This window comes from Phyllobates terribilis, unplaced genomic scaffold (assembly GCF_046119375.1).
Source record: "Phyllobates terribilis strain yellow unplaced genomic scaffold, ASM4611937v1 Scaffold_11__3_contigs__length_659146591, whole genome shotgun sequence".
NCBI classification, from domain to species: Eukaryota; Metazoa; Chordata; class Amphibia; order Anura; family Dendrobatidae; genus Phyllobates; species Phyllobates terribilis.
The window spans coordinates 604,245,896-604,265,325 of record NW_027362771.1 but is presented as its reverse complement, the minus strand read 5'-3'; the positions used below and the strand labels follow the sequence as shown (position 1 = coordinate 604,265,325).

Here is a 19,430-nt window from a genome sequence, read left to right as displayed (position 1 = left end):
GTTCGTCTGTCTGCTACTATTTCTGTTAGGAGGTGTCCCATATACCTCCCAGTCCTTAGTACTTGTAGGGATTCCCTCCCCAAATCTATAGGTCTCCGTACAGACTAGATTAGGACTTTAGCAGGTCTGATCGCAGGATCAGGTTCCCTGTTACATCGTAGGGATTCAGCTGAGTCTTATAGTAGGGACAGATCTCCTCTCTTTCCTTAGCTTTGGTAGCAGAACATAACAAATGTGACCGCTCAGCACTACTTCTGGTCACACTGACAATAGCGTGAGAACGTGGCTGCAGTGATATCAGTAATGTGACCGCTCAGCACGGCATCCGGTCACACTGACAGTAGTGTGAGTACGTGGCTGCAGTAACATCAGTAATGTGACCACTCAGCACTACTTCTGGTCACACTGACAATAGCGTGAGAACGTGGCTGCAGTGATATCAGTAATGTGACCGCTCAGCATGGCATGCGGTCACACTGACAATAGCGGCAGAACGTGGCTGCAGTGACGTCAGTAATGTGACCGCTCAGCATGGCTGCCAGTCACATTGACAATAGCGTGAGAACGTGACTTGCAGTGACGAGCAGTGACGTCAGTAATGTGACCGCTCAGCACGGCATCCGGTCACATTGACAATAGCGCGAGATCGTGGCTGCAGTGACGTCAGTAATGTGACTGCTCAGCACAGCATCCGGTCACACTGACAATAGCGTGAGAACTTGGCTGCAGTGACATCAGTAATGTGACCGCTCAGCACGGCCTCTGGTCACACTGACAATAGCGTGAGAACGTGGCTGCAGTGACATCAGTAATGTGACCGCTCAGCATGGCATTCGGTCACACTGACAATAGCGGGAGAACGTGGCTACAGTGACGTCAGTAATGTGACCGCTCAGCACGGCATCCGGTCACACTGACAATAGTGGGAGAACGTGGCTGCAGTGACATCAGTAATGTGACCGCTCAGCACGACATCCGGTCACACTGACAATAGCATGAGAACGTGGCTGCAGTGACATCAGTAATGTGACCGCTCAGCACGGCATCCGGTCTCACTGACAATAGCTTGAGAACGTGGCTGCAGTGACGTCAGTAATGTGACCGCTCTGCACTACATCCGGTCACACTGACAATAGCGTGAGAACATGGCTGCAGTGACATCAGTAATGTGACCCCTCAGCACGGCCTCCGGTCACACTGACATTAGCGGGAGAACGTGGCTGCAGTGACATCAGTAATGTGACCGCTCATCGCGTCCTCCAGTCACATTGACAATAGCGGGAGAATGTGGCTGCAGTGACATTAGTAATGTGACCGCTCAGCATGGCTGCCAGTCACATTGACAATAGCATGAAAACGTGGCTGCAGTGACGAGCAGTGACATCAATAATGTGACCGCTTTCACGACATCCGGTCACACTGATAATAGCGGGAGAACGTGGCTGCAGTGACGTCAGTAATGTGACCGCTCAGCACGGCATCCGGTCACACTGACAATAGCGCGAAAACATGGCTGCAGTGATGTCAGTAATGTGACCGCTCGGCACGGCATCCGGTCACACTGACAATAGCGCGAGAACATGGCTGCAGTGACATCAGTAATGTGACCGCTCAGCACGACATCCAGTCACACTGACAATAGCGTGAGAACGTGGCTGCAGTTACATCAGTAATGTGACCGCTCAGCATGGCCGCCACTCACAGAAGCGTGAGAACGTGGCTGCAGTGATCAGCAGTGACGTCAGTAAGGTTACCGCAGTTCATCAGCTATGAACTGCAATAACCTTACTGATGATAGTGCTCGTCACAGCAGCCGGATTCACACACTATTTGATTTGTTAAAGGTAATACATTGGTTAAAGAGGGTCGGGAGTGATTTGACTTTTCTATGTGTCTTTTTTGCTTTAATCTTACAGGGTTAATAATAGGAGTGTCTTATAGACACCTCTCCATTACTAACCCCTGGGCTTGATGTCAGCTGATATTGCAAAGCTGACATCAACCCCAAAACCATTATCACACTTGCCAAAGCACCAGGGCAAGCGGGAAGAGGCGAGGCTAAGCGCCATAATTAGTGCATCTAATGGATGCGCCGACATGTCTGGGGCGGCTGGTGTTATTAGTCTGGAAGGGGGACAATATCCATGGACCTGCCCATGCTATTAATATCAATGGTCTGTTTAGTCTTTGCTGGTTATTAAAAATAGGGGGGGGACCCACGTCACTTTTTTGGGGTCCCCCCTTTTTATAACCAAGAAAGGCTAAGTAGACAGCTGTGAGCTGATATTAATAGCCTGGGAAGCTCCATGTTTATTTCCCCCTTCCCAGACTATTAAGATCAGCTCTCAGCTGCCTGCTTTCCCTCAGCTGGTTAATAAAAACTAAGGGGAACCCCAAGCCAGTTTTATCTTTTATTTATTTACGGATGGTACATGAGAAAAATCGCATTGTACTCGCATGACACTAATCCTACTTTTCAGAAACAACATGGGACCGATTTTATTTATGCTGATGAGTGTGACCCCTTACTCACATCATCTGCAGACCCCCGGGCCCTACACATTACACCGATGTTCACACCACTGATATCAGCTGGGTCAGCCGCCATTAGTCTATTGTGTATGGGGGAGTTAAGAGGACACACGGATGGATATAAATGTGTGCAAAGTCTGTGGATACGATAAGAGGACCTGTGACCTGTCATAGCGGCCACTGTTTATCTGGTGACAGGTCCTTTTTAAACTGAAGGTGGCATTAAAAAAAATAAATAAAAACCCTTGTGGTCTCAGCAGAATACGGATTTTTGCTTTGATCTGAGCTCAGCCTGTACTATCACATGTGACCACCAGATGGCGATGCACAGTTATATCTGAGTACGTTCTCGCAGAGGGGGTCACACTCAGTGGAGAGTCTGATGTGTGAAGACTGACACCACCACTCACTTCACAGGGTGGAGGACCCTGAAATAATATTAACCCACCGCACTCTCAAATTCCACCCACCACAATCCCGATAGAAGAGACCCCAAAATTGTAGATTAGGAATTATATGTATCAGATCCATCTTAAAGGGGTTGTCCAGGACTTTAACATTTGATAGTCCGCCCTTAGGATAGGTCATCAATGTTAAAGTCCCTGACAGATAACCCCTTTACATCTCCACTAACAAGTCCTCTCGTCAGTGTACAAAGATCTCTGCTGGACGTCAGCCAACCACAGATTGACCGCCTGTCCGGGTCTAATAGCTGATGAGTTTTTACACTTCAGCAGCACAAATCTTTCTGTTTGTTACAATGTACCAGTGCAGGTAAAATGACCTATATATATATATATATGTGTCAACACAGAAATACTGCTCAAGTGAGGCCCGATAGTGTTCCTACATGGTACAATATATACAGTATAAAACCCTCTACATCCCACCACACCATCCTCACAATGACCTCCACAGCATGAGGCCCCCTACAGTACATTCCCCCTCACATAAAATATGTCCCCACACAGACCCCACGATCACACTCTGCATCATTCCCCCACATACACAGAGTGATGCCACTAGAATGCCCCAATACACAGTTTGATGCCCCTTATATCCTCTTTTGCCCCCCACATAAGAATCCCACTTGTATATGTGTTGTTCCTCTTCCCTGCTCCTCTGTTACTGAGCTGGTCTCTGCCACCGGTCTCATGACCTGAGAATGTCCTGTCACATGAAGGTCCTTCCAAATGTTCTAGTCTCTACAGAGATGGAATGGTGGAGCAGAGATCTGTCGGCTCCCTGCTCCACCATAGAATACGACTGCATCTGCGTTGTGAAGATAGACCTCCGACCTCCCTCTTGATCTGCTTGGGAAATATAATGAAAGATGAGGATCTCATTCCAAATACTGAGCTTTCATTTACACAAGGATTGCCTTCGTACATTTCTGGTATTTTTGATAAAGTTTCACTGCTGAGACTCTCGTCTGTCCCCAGATTTGGGTCCTTCATGGGTCTCTATCAGAGGTGAGGTAAAGCACAGCCACCTCTCCAATGAGAGTGGCTCACAACAGTGCCCCGTTTTCGAGATACATGTGGTTTCCAGCGATTATCCTTAATGTAATACCTTATGGATGCATCCAATTTGCATTTTTGTGCTTTTTTTTCTCCCCTTCGTCCAAGAGCAATCATGTATTATTTTTACTTTGACCTAGCTGTCACATGAGGGCTTGTTGTTTTGGGGACGAGTAATGACACCATTCACTTGCACCTAGTGCTGCCCTTCTCACTGTGTTCACCGCTCTGCTCCTCCCAGTGTCAGGCCATCTTGTTGATTGCCTCTTGCAGCACTCCCAGCACTGCTGCAGTCTCCTGTCGCAGGAAGATCACCACTTGGCTATAGGGAGGCGCGGCCAGACTCTTTGCTTCCCTGGCCTAGCCCCTGCCAGCAGGGGATATATTAGGCAGCTCCTCCCTCCACACCTTGCTTGAACTTTGGTTCCTAGTTTCAGTCCATCTCTAGTAATCTGTCGAGATGCATGTTTGTTTAGACTCTCCCGGCTTGGTCACTCATTTTGTCTGACCTCTCTGCTCCTGAACACGGCTTCATATTTTGATCCTGTGCTGACCTTGGATTATCTGACAACGTCTCTGTGTTTGCCCTCAGCGCTTCGTATTGGGACTCTGACCGTTCAGTCAGCTGCTGCAGGACCGGGTACTTCCCTGGAGTGGCACCTGGAGACTACCCTAACGGCCCAAGCCTATCCTCACCACCACTGGCTCTAGTGAAGACCAGGTAGTCACTTAGTTACGCCCCTCCAGGGTAAGCCCAGCCAGTGGCACAGTGGGTCCACACACCCCGGGCGTCACACACTTTATAATAATATTGTATAATATAATGAAAAAGTGGAGTGAAATGGTTTAAAAAAAAAAAATTTTTGTTTACACAATGTTAATTTTACAGTAATAATGGCTTGGTAAGAGGTCAGTACAACTACAATGATACCAAACATATACAGCGGGTGAAAGAAGTCTTTTAAAAACTGAGTAAGGGGAAAATATATATATATCTATATTTACATATATATATGTGCAATGGCAACTAAGCCATTTAAATATCGGTGATTGATATTGGCATCTAAATGGTTAAACAGCCTCGATGAGTGCTGGCTCCAGTGCTGTTACAGCCGGGACCTGTCACATATGGTCAGCTCGTGACCAAAATCAATACACCTTCACCCAATAAGCACCATATATATATATATATATATATATATATATATATATATATATACAGCTGATGTAGGGAATGGGTTATGGCTGGCATGAATGGCATAAATTATTCCAAAACTGTTGAAATCTGAGTGTGAGGCTCATGACTATCACTTCTGGCTTTCTCGTTCTGAAATCTAGGATCTGGTAGACCAAAATAAGTCTATGTATCTACAGCTAATTACTAATATATTAAGGCCTCTCAACCTGAAAATTTCATTGAAGCTCCTGGGTCCAATCGTAATCCGTAAAATGCCACCCAAATGTTACCAGTAATCTACTGTATAGTACTACTGTACTCTCATGCAGCCTGGCTGTAATGGCCGCCTCTTCCACCCCTTTAAGTCCTCCGATTCTCCTAAATTGTTTTACAACCCATTCCCAGTTTTAGCACTAAAAGTTCTCATCGAGGACCACAAAGGTGGTCTGCTTTACAGATCGTGAAAAAAATTAGGAAGATTATAGATGAAGGTCCCTCAGTAATGATTGGAGCTCCATTACAAAGCTCAAAACCATTAGCTGGAAGGTTTAGAAAATCGGGAGATTCAGAGTTCAATGGTTGATTATATTTAAAGGTGAAATCTAGTATAAAATACCCTTCTTATATGTCATAGATACAAGTGAGAAGATCACATTGGTGAAGTCATCTCAGGTCACCAGTTTTTTCCTACTGGAAATTAGACACGACCCATGCTCATCGGCTATGAAGAAGATACATCCAGAAGATTTCGAAAGATGGAAGCAAAAAAGCTCATGTTTCCTTAGGCCTGCCCATTTATATAGGACACACCCCAACTTTCATACATAGTTGACAACATTTCTGGGGATGTCTCTCCCGGGAAAGTCCTTCCCTGCTTGATAGCGCCCCAGGAATGATCACTTTTGGTGTCCGTTTACATAAAACCTTCCACCATTTGGTGCAGATGTCTTGGCATATCCAGAACAGTTGGCGACCATGCCTATATGTGAGGACTTCACCGATATATACAGACCCAAGACCAGCTTCACATTTTCAGACCACCCTGTTTACAGACTCTTCTCCCCATTTTCTGCATTCCCCTCTACTCTTAAGGTCCCCATCCTCATTAGATGAAAGTCATCCACACCAACCAATTTTGGTGGCACCGGACGAGTATCTCATTTGTATTGCGGCCTCCCTGAAATCATCTGTCGGGGGGAGAAGAAATGGGCAATTGGAATTTCAACATTAGATCTTTTTGTTTTCAGAGGAGACAAGAAATGCTAATGATGACTTTCTTCGCTCGCCCCTTTGTAACAACACAAATGCTTGGCCAAGCGCTCATGTGTATGGGGTAGTTCGGAGAGAGAGCTGTCTGAAAAACAAACTTTAAGTTGTTTAACTTTAACCCCCTTTAAGACTTATGTCATATACATACATCATAGGTCGCCTCCCCCTTTTTGGTGCGGGCTCCGGCGCTGAGCCCGCACCTTTTCAGGCACATGACAGCTGATTTCAACCTCTGAAGCCCTGCTATGTGTAACACAAGTGATCGGATGATTGCAGCTTTAAGTCTGCCATGGAGATTATTGAAGCATGTGAAAAGTAAAAAATTAAAAAAAATATATACAGTACAGACCAAAAGTTTGGACACACCTTCTCATTTAAAGATTTTTCTGTATTTTCATTACTATGAAAATTGTACATTCACACTGAAGGCATCAAAACTATGAATTACCACATGTGGAATTATATACTTAACAAAAAAGTGTGAAACAACTGAAAATATGTCTTATATTCTAGGTTCTTCACAGTAGCCACCTTTTGCTTTGATGACTGCTTTTTGCACACTCTTGGCATTCTCTTGATGAGCTTCAAGAGGTAGTCACCGGAAATGGTCTTCCAACAATCTTGAAGGAGTTCCCAGAGATGCTTAGCACTTGTTGGCCCTTTTGCCTTCACTCTGCGGTCCAGCTCACCCCAAACCATCTCGATTGGGTTCAGGTCTGGTGACTGTGGAGGCCAGGTCATCTGGCGTAGCCCACCATCACTCTCCTTCTTGGTCAAATAGCCCTTACACAGCCTGGAGGTGTGTTTGGGGTCATTGTCCTGTTGAAAAATAAATGATGGTCCAACTAAACGCAAACCGGATGGAATAGTATGCCGCTGCAAGATGCTGTGGTAGCCATGCTGGTTCAGTATGCCTTCAATTTTGAATAAATCTCCAACAGTGTCACCAGCAAAGCACCCCCACACCATCACACCTCCTCCTCCATGCTTCACGGTGGGAACCAGGCATGTAGAGTCCATCCGTTCACCTTTTCTGCATCGCACAAAGACACGGTGGTTGGAACCAAAGATCTCAAATTTGGACTCATCAGACCAAAGCACAGATTTCCACTGGTCTAATGTCCATTCCTTGTGTTCTTTAGCCCAAACAAGTCTCTTCTGCTTGTTGCCTGTCCTTAGCAGTGGTTTCCTAGCAGCTATTTTACCATGAAGGCCTGCTGCACAAAGTCTCCTCTTAACAGTTGTTGTAGAGTGTTACGGGTCCGGGTGGTGTAACCTCTATGCCAAGGTGCAAGGAGGGACCCAGACGGGCGTGACTAAGTATCAACCCGAACCGACCCTGGTCAGACGGCGGCTAATGACTCCGGGACCAGGGAGGATCCGGGCAGAGGGACCAGGTGCTACTCTGGGGACGACCTTGTAAGAGAGCAGGTGGCTCCCATGGGTCAGATGGCTAGGACTGACCGGTATAACGGATGGACACGGCAAGCGGGCAGAAGTCTCTGGATAGCTGACGGGTGGTCACGGTACGTGACAGCAGAGCGAGTAGTAGTCTCTAGGTTTACCAGGCAGGTGGTCACAGCAAGTGACGGCAGAGTCTCCAGGCAGACTGGCAGGAAACAGGCGGGTGCTCCCAGGTGAGCGGGCTGACGGACACAGCAGGTAACAGGCGGGCGCTCCCAGGTGAGCGGACTGACAGCCAAGGCAGGTAACAGGTAGCTAACAGGTGAGCGCTCCAGGTGAGCAGGCTGGCAGACTCGGTAGGTAACGGGCAGATAACAGGCTGGCAGGCAGGACGAGAAGTCAGGCTAGCAGAGGGACCTGAGGGCTGAAGCAGAGATAAAAAACTGTGCAACAACTTTGCTCGGGACCTCCATTTTGGAGGAGATGCCTTATATATGGGAGGTCCTCTGGCAATTGGCCGGGGACTCCTTAGGACGGCGCGCGCGGTCCCTTTAAGAGAGGGGGAGCGCGCGTGCTCCCTAAGCACAGTGCCGGGGAAGGAGCGCGCGCCGGCAGCAGTGAGGAGAGAAGCGCTGGAAGACGCCGCGCCAGGAGCGGAAAGGTGAGAGGGACGGCGTCTCTGCCTAGCAATGGGCAGAGACGCTGATGCTACATAGAGATGTGTCTGCTGCTAGAACTCTGTGTGGCATTGACCTGGTCTCTAATCTGAGCTGCTGTTAACCTGCGATTTCTGAGGCTGGTGACTCGGATAAACTTATCCTCAGAAGCAGAGGTGACTCTTGGTCTTCCTTTCCTGGGGCGGTCCTCATGTGAGAAAGTTTCTTTGTAGCGCTTGATGGTTTTTGCAACTGCACTTGGGGACACTTTCAAAGTTTTCCCAATTTTTCGGACTGACTGACCTTCATTTCTTAAAGTAATGATGGCCACTCGTTTTTCTTTACTTAGCTGCTTTTTTCTTGCCATAATACAAATTCTAACAGTCTCTTCAGTAGGACTATCAGCTGTGTATCCACCAGACTTCAACACAACACAACTGATGGTCCCAACCCCATTTATAAGGCAAGAAATCCCACTTATTAAACCTGACAGGGCACACCTGTGAAGTGAAAACCATTTCCGGTGACTACCTCTTGAAGCTCATCAAGAGAATGCCAAGAGTGTGCAAAGCAGTCATCAAAGCAAAAGGTGACTACTTTGAAGAACCTAGAATAGAAGACATATTTTCAGTCGTTTCACACTTTTTTGTTAAGTATATAATTCCACGTGTGGTAATTCATAGTTTTGATGCCTTCAGTGTGAATGTACAATTTTCAAAGTCATGAAAATACATAAAAATCTTTAAATGAGAAGGTGTGTCCAAACTTTTGGTCTGTACTGTATATATACATATAAAAGTTCAAAAGTTCAAATCACCCCCCTTTCGCCCCATTCAAAATAAAACAATCAAAAAAAATCAAAAATGCACATATTTGGTATCGACCACGTTCAGAATCGCCCGATCTATCAATATATAAAAATAATTAATCAGATTGGTAAACGGCGTAACGAGACAAGAAATCAAGATGCAAGAATTATGTTTTTTGGTTGCCACAACATTGCAATAAAATGCAATGACCGGCGATCAAAACATCATATTCATCCCAAAATGGAATAAATAAAAACATCAGCTCGGTGCGCAAAAGATAAGCCCTCACCAGCCCCAGATCCTGAAAAATTGAATCACTAAGGGTCTCGGAAAATGGCGCTTTTTTTTTTTTTTTTTTTTTTTTACAAACTTTGGATTTTTTTTTCACCACATAAACAAAAAAGAACCTATATATATTTGGTGTCTGTGAACTCGTAATGGCCTGGAGAATCAGAATGGCAGGTCAGTTTTAGCATTTAGTGAATATGATAAAATAAAAACAATTGAGGAATTGCACTTTTTTGCAATTTCACCGCACTTGGAATTTGTTTCCCGTTTTCCAGTACATTATATGGTAAAATCAATGGTATTGTTCAAAAGTACAACTCGTCCTGCAAAAATAAGCCCTCACATTGCCATATTGATGGAAAAATAAAAAAGTTATGGTCTGGGAAGAAGTGGATCAAAAAACGAAAACGGAAAAACCCAAGGTGGTGAAGGGGTTAACTGTTAAACTTTAAAGAAGTATTCCCATCTCTAAGATCCTATCTTAATATGAAGTAGGTGTAATAATAATAATATTAGTAAACACCTCCAATTAGATATATAGTACAGTTCTTCTGATTAGCTATGTCGCTTACCCCATGTTATGGGCGTTGCCGTAGCTTAGGTATCCATGATTACAGCCACTCAAAAAGTGACATAACCATGGATATCTAAGCTACTGCAATGCCCTGAACATGGGGTAAGCAACATAGCTAATCAGAAGAACTATTCTACATTTCTAATTGAAGATATTTGCTAATATTATTATTATTACTCCTACTTCACCTTGTTGATGGGAATACCTTTTAACTGTTTTACTTTAAGTTTGTATAATCCCAGCTTTAGCTGCCGCAACAAAAAAATCCTGATTCCGATGCAGGTAAACTGGGAAAACTGGGAGAGATGGATAGGTGTGGTACTTGGGAGATTTGCTGACTCTTCTGGGAGCCTCTGAGATTTTGCCTGGGTATGCAACAAATGAGATTCCTAAAGGTTTAAAGGTGAGTACATTGGTTGCTCCTGCTTTTCCAGTACACGGGTATAGCCATGAGGTCCAACGGTCCCTGATTCAAACGAGTCCTGAGTTTGGAGTGCAGTCCAGAGAAGTGGGTGGCAAGTCCCACTTACAGTTTAATTCACCTGCGACGTCTGAGATTCCCTACATGAGGCATGATTACATCACTGCAACCAGGGAGCGGAGTGGAGGGGTATTATACTGGGGAAGGGCACTGTGGGGCATCATACAGTGTGTGAGGGGGCTTTGGGGGCATCATATGGTGGTGGGTGACTAGGGACTTCTGTGTGGGAGCATCATTGTTTGGGGGTGGGCTGTGGGTCATCATACTGTGTGTGAGGGGGCTTTGGGGGCATCATATGGTGGTGGGTGACTAGGGACTTCTTTCTGTGTGAGAGTATCATTATAGGGGGTGTGCTGTGGAGCTTCATACTGTGTGTAGGGGGGCTTTGGGGGCATCATATGGTGGTGGGTGACTAGGGACTTCTTTCTGTGTGAGAGTATCATTATAGGGGGGTGTGCTGTGGAGCATCATACTGTGTGTAGGGGGGCTTTGGGGGCATCATATGGTGGTGGGTGACTAGGGACTTCTTTCTGTGTGAGAGTATCATTATAGGGGGGTGTGCTGTGGAGCATCATACTGTGTGTAGGGGGGCTTTGGGGGCATCATATGGCAGTGGGTGACTAGGGACTTCTTTCTGTGTGGGAGCTTCATTGTGTGAGGGTGGGCTGTGGGGCATCTTTTTATGTGGTGGACTGAGGTAGTATTATAATATTGAGGGAGAAATCATATGTGGGGACACAGGGGATATCATAACGTGTTTTGGGGGAACTATTGGGGCATCATACTGTGTGTGTAAAGGGGGCAATGTATCATAGTTGTGTGGGGGGATCTTTTGGCCCTCAAACTTCATTGAGGCCATAAAAGCGGTATTAAACTGTGTAGGAACACTAAGGGGCTTTTTTAGGGGCACAGAAAGACTGGATGAGGCTAAGGGTATGGCTTAATTATCAAAATCTTTTCCCCATCATACACACTGCAAGGTTGTCCTTCAGCATTGGAATGTAGGGGTAACGCTATAGGAGGTGCAGAGCTGGCAATCACACAATGGTCCCTGAGGGCACCTCGATGTCCCACTACTGCACAGGAATACCAATATTATAAATGGCACACATCATGTGGAGGACCCGAATGTGCATTTTGCTTTATCGTCCAGTTGCACACCTGCTGGACCCCAAAGCATAATTGTCAAATTTTAGAGATCGTCTCAAGGATGATCTAGGAAGGGGGACTGGAGCAAAAACAGTAGTGGGGCAATTTTGAAAACTAAATCAAGGGCACTATAGAGGGGCAAATGGAAGCTCAGTCACAAGCCCGCTCTTTCTACAGTATACGGGCACAAATAACGTTGTACATAAATGCTAAAAAAATCATATTGGGCAATAGCCGAAGAATAGACACAACAGATGAACCATTCACGAAATGGTGAAGACGCAGCAGCCAGAGAGAGTCTATTCCTGCTACATAATACCTCGCCACCCCATGGATATGTGTCTGGATGGTAGGGCTAAGTCTTAGTCTGGAATCACTGCCATCTGGGAGTCTTCAGTGATGCCTGAGAGATTTGCCAACTCGCCCAACTGGAAGTCAAGGAGTTTTACCAAACATTCCGGCAAAGCATTATTTGCTTAAAGAATTCAAAGCATAATCAAACAAATTTGTTACAAATTCAGATTTGCCAAAATCGCTATTGTTCCAGATGACATTTTCACAAATCCAGCCAAATGGAAGCCAGCCGGTCACTTTGGTGTAAAGGGGTTGAAAGTTAATGAAATATTATACTCCCTTTCCTGCCATTAGAGCTCCCTACCTCATCATCAACTCACAACGGATCGGTCTTCTGTCTTCACTCTTTATTCTTCAGTCCAGTTCTTCCGGGGCTGACTAGACCTCATGTGGCTACGAGGCTAACTTGCGATATGCGTTGCGCTTACCACAAACCTAAGTGACAACGTGAGGCCTAGTCGGCATCAGAACATTCAGACCACATGAGGGACAGGTCAGGCAGCTATGGCAGCAGGATAGGTGAAGGGTTGGCCTAGGGTAGGTGAGTATAATATTTTATTATATTTTAACCCCTACCCAGCATTGTGTTTAATATTCTTGTCTATAGAGATACCTAAGAGCATAATAAACGTGTTTTCGGGGCAGGTTTAATTTGGCTAAGTTTCAGAAGATCCACTTTAAGACAGACCAAGGGCAGTATTTTCTCACAAGTGAAGGATAGTCCTTAAATTAGACGATTATTCATCTCCGATATGCTATGGTGCTACAGTGAAATTTTAGTTAGATTTTCAAAGGGAAGAAACTTTATACCAACTAACCAACATTGATTTCACTACCATTTTCAGAATCCCCGTGGTGGCAATGCTCAAGATGGTCAACAGGATTTTAAAGGGTTTACGAAGATTGGTGCAAACATAGGTTGCTTCACTGTGATAAAGCTTCCGTATTTTTAGTTATGTCCATTGAGTGTGTATTTGTATTAACATCATCCCATATGGAAAGATGTAGTCAGAGGCATAACTTCACCCTCCTGGGCCCCAATGAGAAATCTATAAATTGTCCACCAACTTCTATGTACAATACGTAATACTGCTGTCTTCTTATGTGGTGAGGAACGTTAGGATACCCCAAGCATTGGAGTCAAGGTATAACTGATATGCTGATACCACTACACCCACAAAAGATATACCCCTGGTCTCATATTAATGTGGGAACCTGACACTATGACCTTGGAAGACAAACACAAGGTTATTATCAGATTGGTGTGAATTGTGTTACGGTTCCTTTGGGACAAAAGGCAAAGTGTGTTGGTCTGCACCTCCAGCCTCCTCGACCAGTTTCCCACGAATGCCTGCTATACTGGCTTGTCTATTGACTACGATCGATGCTTGTAGAGGCTATATAACATTAAGTAATATGATTTCAGGGTATGTTCATATTTAGAATTGATAGTGGTCATTATGAGCGAGTGTCTATACTACGGATCCACAATCGATACACATTTAACTAGTTGTGGCTCGTCATGTCCTCATTCAACTCATACACATCCTACCATATAAACCACTTGTCCATTACTCCAATTTACCACCTGCAGACACACTTACGTATTGGTGGTTATTGGTAGGATAAGGTTTCACGTGGAGTGTGCTAGGGCAGGAGCCATAAAGGACATGGGCGGGCAATGATTGTTGGCTTTGGACAGGACAATGAACCTCTGGGTGTAGACTTCTCAACAAGCAAAGAGCAATACATTAGTGACTGAGAGGTGGGGTCCTAAACTTAAGGGAGTGCAGTTAGTACTTCCAGGGGAGGAGACTTTGGATTAAGGAGTGAGACAAATGTTTTGTCCCTTTAGATCACTCTTGACTCTTGGACTGAACAGACCATTACCAAGATGAGAAACACATACCTCACAAAAGAAGATAAAAAGGTAAATTGACTATATAGGAACAGGACTCTAATATCTTTCTGCTTTATCATTCATCTTTCTCTTTTATGCACTTTATTTTTGTGACTTTTTAAGTAAAGGTAATTTTAAGTAAAGGTAATTTTTTAAACTTTTTCACTCTAACCATAATTATCTCTTTATTTACTTTTTTTTTTTTTTTCCTTCTATTTCTATGGAAACCATTTATCAAGATCTGCTGTTTTTTCTGATCATTATTAAAAAAATAAAATCCCCCAAAACTCTCTTATACCCGTGTATCCTCTGCACAGCTTATGAAGCCCGTAATAGAAAAGAGAAGACGAGACAGGATAAACCAGAGTTTGGAGAATTTGAGGACTCTTCTTCTAGAGGCCACGCAGGATGAGGTTGGGACTTATTTTACATCTGATATTTTATAGTTTATACTCTAGAATTAGTGGACAGTTGTAGAGACTTCAGTTTCTAAAGTGACCAATGTTCCCACCGTGAAAAGTATAGAGAGGAGGTTGGGGGGGGTTGACTAGGAAACTCGGGAGATAAGAGTAATTTCCTGATGACATTAGCAAGTTCATGTCTTTCACGGGTGAGGTGTTACTACCATGAATAAATTCCTGTAGTTGACTTGGACAAGCTAAATTACTCTTCTAAATAAGAATTTTGATAATTTTACCATTCTTTCCAAGGATAAAAAGAAAGCATATTTCATAGTTTCATAATTTCTTAAGTTTTAAGGTTGAAAGAAAACACAAGTCCATCAATTTCAATAATTTATAACCATTTATATGTATAACCATATATTTATTTCCAGAATATTCCAAAGTATCTAAGTTTAGTTTTATTATCATCCACCTAAATTCTATATAGGGCAATTGAAACTTCCCTCCAAAATGTAATAGTAGAAAATTACGATCAAAAAAAGCGAGTTTCACTATTTTTTTTTCTAAGTATCATTAATTATTTGCCTGTATTACTTTTATCTTTCTTCTAACAATAATCAATTTTCCAATTTTCAATTTCATTTTGTAATATTTGCAACTTTATTTGTGTGATGTGGAGTGACATTTCTCTACCTTTCTTTTATTGTTCTTTTACATACAGTCTTTAAAGAATCCCAAAGCTGAAAAAGCTGATATTTTGAAAAAGACTGTACAGTTTTTGAAACTATGTCATAATTCAGGTGAGAGATATCCAAAATTATTTTCTGAATTAACCATACCAACCAAATTTATCTTATGACTTTATTGACTTCTATATGCCAATGATTATGACAGTATGTACTATTATTCTAGCTGTGCAAAATGCTACAAATCTCAATGGAAAGATCCATTAATTCCAGAGTAAATAGAGTCATAAGCAATTGGCCTATGAACATGGTTAACGTAACAGAACATGTGTTTTAAAATGTAGTTTTTATTTATTTCTTTTCATTTTATTTTTTAAAAATTTGTAATATATTAAATACACAATGATGAGATATTTGCAAATTTCTTATACACATCTTTTCTCGTAGGACGAGAGGATGCCAAAAAGGCCCTGTCTGGATTTAGTAATGGGTTTCAAGAAGGTCTAAGCCAAGCCACCAGCTTCCTTAGCTCCAGGTCCAGTAATTTTGAGAAAAAAAGAGATTATGTTGTAGATAAACTCTGTGAGCACATAGAAGAGAATGCCAATGAGTGGGAAAAATCTTCATCAGTTGACTCATTTTGCCATGACAAAAACCAACTTATGCCAAGTCCACCTCAAATTTCCAGGATCCCTGAAAATGCCTTAACAATGTATACCAACAAACTCTCTTGTCAACCATTTCTCAACTATTCCTCACCCTCCAGTTCTACAGAAACACCTTCTTTTGTGCAAGCCCAACATTCCTCAACTCATAAATCGAGCCAGTCATCAATCCAAACCAACAACTCTAGAAAATCTGTTCAGAGGACTCTTTTTCCACCTGTTGCCCCTGGTTCTTTTCTTTCTTCATCTCTTGTCTGGAGACCTTGGCCATAAATGGTGCCATCTCTTTATTTATTGACTTTTTGTAAATAAGCATTGTAAATTTAAATTATATTTTGCTTACTTTGTGTTTACGTGCTTGCTACATATAAGTTTTCCTGTAAATTAAAGCTCTACAATGAATGGTTTTTTTTTCTTCTCTGTTTATTTTCACAATGCATTAATGGGGTTGTCCAGGATTTTTTTTAAAAAAAAATCTGCCCATTTCCCAGACACAGTGTCACTCTTTTCTATGGGCTGAGTTTGGCATAGTAGCTTATAATCATTAAAGAAGTTGTCCACTACTTTTACATTGATGACCCATCCTTAGTGTAGGCCATCAATGTCTGATCGGCAAGAGGGTCCGACACACGGCACCCTTGCCAATCAGCTGTTATTGGCAGCAGCTGCAGCCATTGGACAGAAGTTCTCACTTGCAGAGCTGCTCCATCTACTTGTAGTGGCCGCTGCAGGGTGCTACACATCTGCCTCCTATAGATTTAAATAGGAAGCGTATGTGCAGTACCAAGCCTGGCCACTATAAGTAAACCGAGCAGCTTGGCAAGTGGGTACTTCCGCTCAATAGCCGCCGCTGATGACAGCGATAACAGCTGATCGGCGGGGTGTTGAGTGTCAGACCCCGACTGATCAGACATTGATGACCTATCCTAAGGATAGGTCATCAATGTAAAATTAGTGGACATCCTCTTTAAAGATTCAATAACAGTAAACAATAAATAAACTGGAATAACCCTTTAAACTGTGGCAGGCCCAAGTCACCATAAAGGCTTAATCCATATGCATCCAAACAGCATCTGATTAAGGTGAACATGAGCCATATACATCTTGCCCATATATCATGTACATCAAACCCTAATTTGGTTGTGGGTCACAAAGGTAAATAGAGGTATTTTTGTAATATGAGTGGACAAAAGAGGCTTCTAGGATTCCTATGAAATTTTTGGGATTCTTCTGGAGTTTGTATAATGAAAAACTTATTTCCTTAAAGGGAACCTGTCAGGTCCAGAAACACAATTTACCTGTAGATATAGGGTTAATCTGCAGGTAAATAGCATTAATATCTAGCCTGGCTGCCTGCTGCTGCGGTGCAGGGAGCGGTTACAGTCACCTCTCACTATATAGTCAGCACGGCCGTGATCACTACCCAGCAATTTGATTGACAGTCTGAACTACACACACAAGCTGCGGTGCCAATCAAAGTGCAGGGGTGAAGCCGTGCTCACTGTATAGTGAGCGGTGAAAGTAAGCAAACGGCCACAGGGAGGATATAAGTTAATTTTCTCCCTGTAGTCAGTAATGCAGCCCAGCAAAATTTTAACGTTCTTTGCTAGCAGATTACCCCTACATCAGCAGGTCAATAACGTTTTTGGATTTTTCAAGAAAACTATTTTTTTTATTTTAGTCTGTATACTCATTTGTGACAAAAGGAAAGATAAATACTGTGTTAGGCCCAAACTTAAAAAAAATGTTTATAAATAGCTCAATTTTTTTTTAACGTTTTGTACAATGTTCACACCGATCTTGGTGACGAGATGGGCTGGAGTCAGACAGGAGCACCAGACAAGTGGCATAATCCTCTCCGTGCAAATCGCCACAAATCCTACTCCAGTCTCTGCTGAAGTAACTCCACCACTCATCATGAATTTGACGAGCAGCAGTAGCCTCTCCCCCGTCCCAGCTTTACTCACTTTGTTAGAGCTATGGGGTAGCAAACGCCACCGTTCGTCATTAACTTGACTATCGGCGGTCACCTCGCACCCGTCACCCCGCATTCCGCACCCATTTTCTCGGAACTGTGAGAGACCGGAGTGAAAACACCAAAACGTGAGTTTAACTGTAGAGTAGCACCTACAATTTGCAACTTTTCAAAGCTTTTATGCTAGAATTGTGGTGTGAAAGCTTTGATGAATCAGGCCCTATGCTTCCAAATCAAAGATGAGTCTCACTCTCCACTCAAAGATAAATTCAAGGCAATGTTAGAAAGGAATACTACAACAAGTTCCTACACAATCCCATGATGATATTTTTTGTCCCAGAGTGGTAATATGGACCATCAAAAACTGGGATAAAATATGAAACAGGACCAAACCTGAACCTTGAGTAAGTAAGCATACTTCGTTCCCATTTTAAGATCTACCCATCATATTTTTTTTGGTCATCTATATTACTAATGGTCAAAAACACAATAGAGCCATAATCTTTCTGGTCAAATGTTTGATATGAAGTAGAAAGGATGTAATTAATCATTCCTGCTGAAGTCCACTATTGAACGGCCATAATTTGATTGTCTTTTTGACGATCTCAGAATCAAGAACCACCCATTGTACTATAGATGGTGATTTATGTTAGGTATAGCATAACCACAAGGTTGTGTTCTTAAGCCTGTCCTATGGACTTTACAATGTAGCTCGACAACATAGAATACTAGAACCCAATTTATTGTGATTACGCACCGGTCACAAGGTCAACACAATATAACATGGCATGAAGAAAATTCCACAAAACTTTTCCCAGGACTTTTATTGGATAATTGAGGAGTGTGTCAATTTAACAGGAGAAGGACAAATGGCAAAAAAGCCCTATACAATGATGGCTAGTTGTCACCTCTCCATTCTTCTAACACCTCTCCATACATCCACCAAGTGTGACCAAGGCAAAAGGAGAGCCAACCCCTCCAATTGGACATCAAAGGATTACTGATCCTTAGTTTTAGGTATGAATTACCTAAAAGGTCCATTTATAAATGTATTTTTCTAAATCGGAAATTAAGAAGAAATGTTCCACCTCATCTTGATGGTCGATGAACATCTTCTGGCCCATCATTTCTTGTCCAATTCTAAAATTAATTAAATAAAATCATTATTTTGTTGTTCTGTTTTTTAACTACTATTTTCTTTTCCATTACAATGGACCTGGCCAACTCCTTTTGCAACATCAATATCAAAACTGATAGTCTTAAAGATCCAGAAAGCATGTCCTTTAAATAAATCCGTAAGGCTGGGGTTGCTTGGTGATTATGGTCGCAACACCTGTCAGATGATTAAAGTTCACAAGGTAACGCTGCTACATCGCAGTGGAATACAAGTGAATGAGGTCCAATTGTGACCCCGAGTGTACTGTGACAAACAAGTTAAAAAAAAATCTGATGTGGTTGGACTTTTTGTGACCCCTTGTTGTGGTCGCAGTACCTTTGGGTTCATAATGCAACCCCATTCGCTTGTATTGGACTGCAATGTAGCAGCGACAGCTAGAAAACTTTGGTCACAAAGATAAATAATACTCA

The 19,430-nt window shown here is 43.1% G+C and overlaps 1 protein-coding gene across 1 annotated transcript; it reads left to right on the top strand.

The window, feature by feature from the left end:
* Nucleotides 1-14,107: 14,107 nt before the first annotated feature.
* Nucleotides 14,108-16,141, top strand: LOC141165401 (hairy/enhancer-of-split related with YRPW motif protein 2-like). The gene is made up of 4 exons (XM_073650999.1): nucleotides 14,108-14,143; nucleotides 14,431-14,526; nucleotides 15,239-15,317; nucleotides 15,651-16,141. Exons 1-4 carry the CDS (start codon nucleotides 14,108-14,110, stop codon nucleotides 16,139-16,141), a joined length of 702 nt encoding a protein of 233 aa, XP_073507100.1.
* The last annotated feature ends 3,289 nt before the right edge of the window (nucleotides 16,142-19,430 follow it).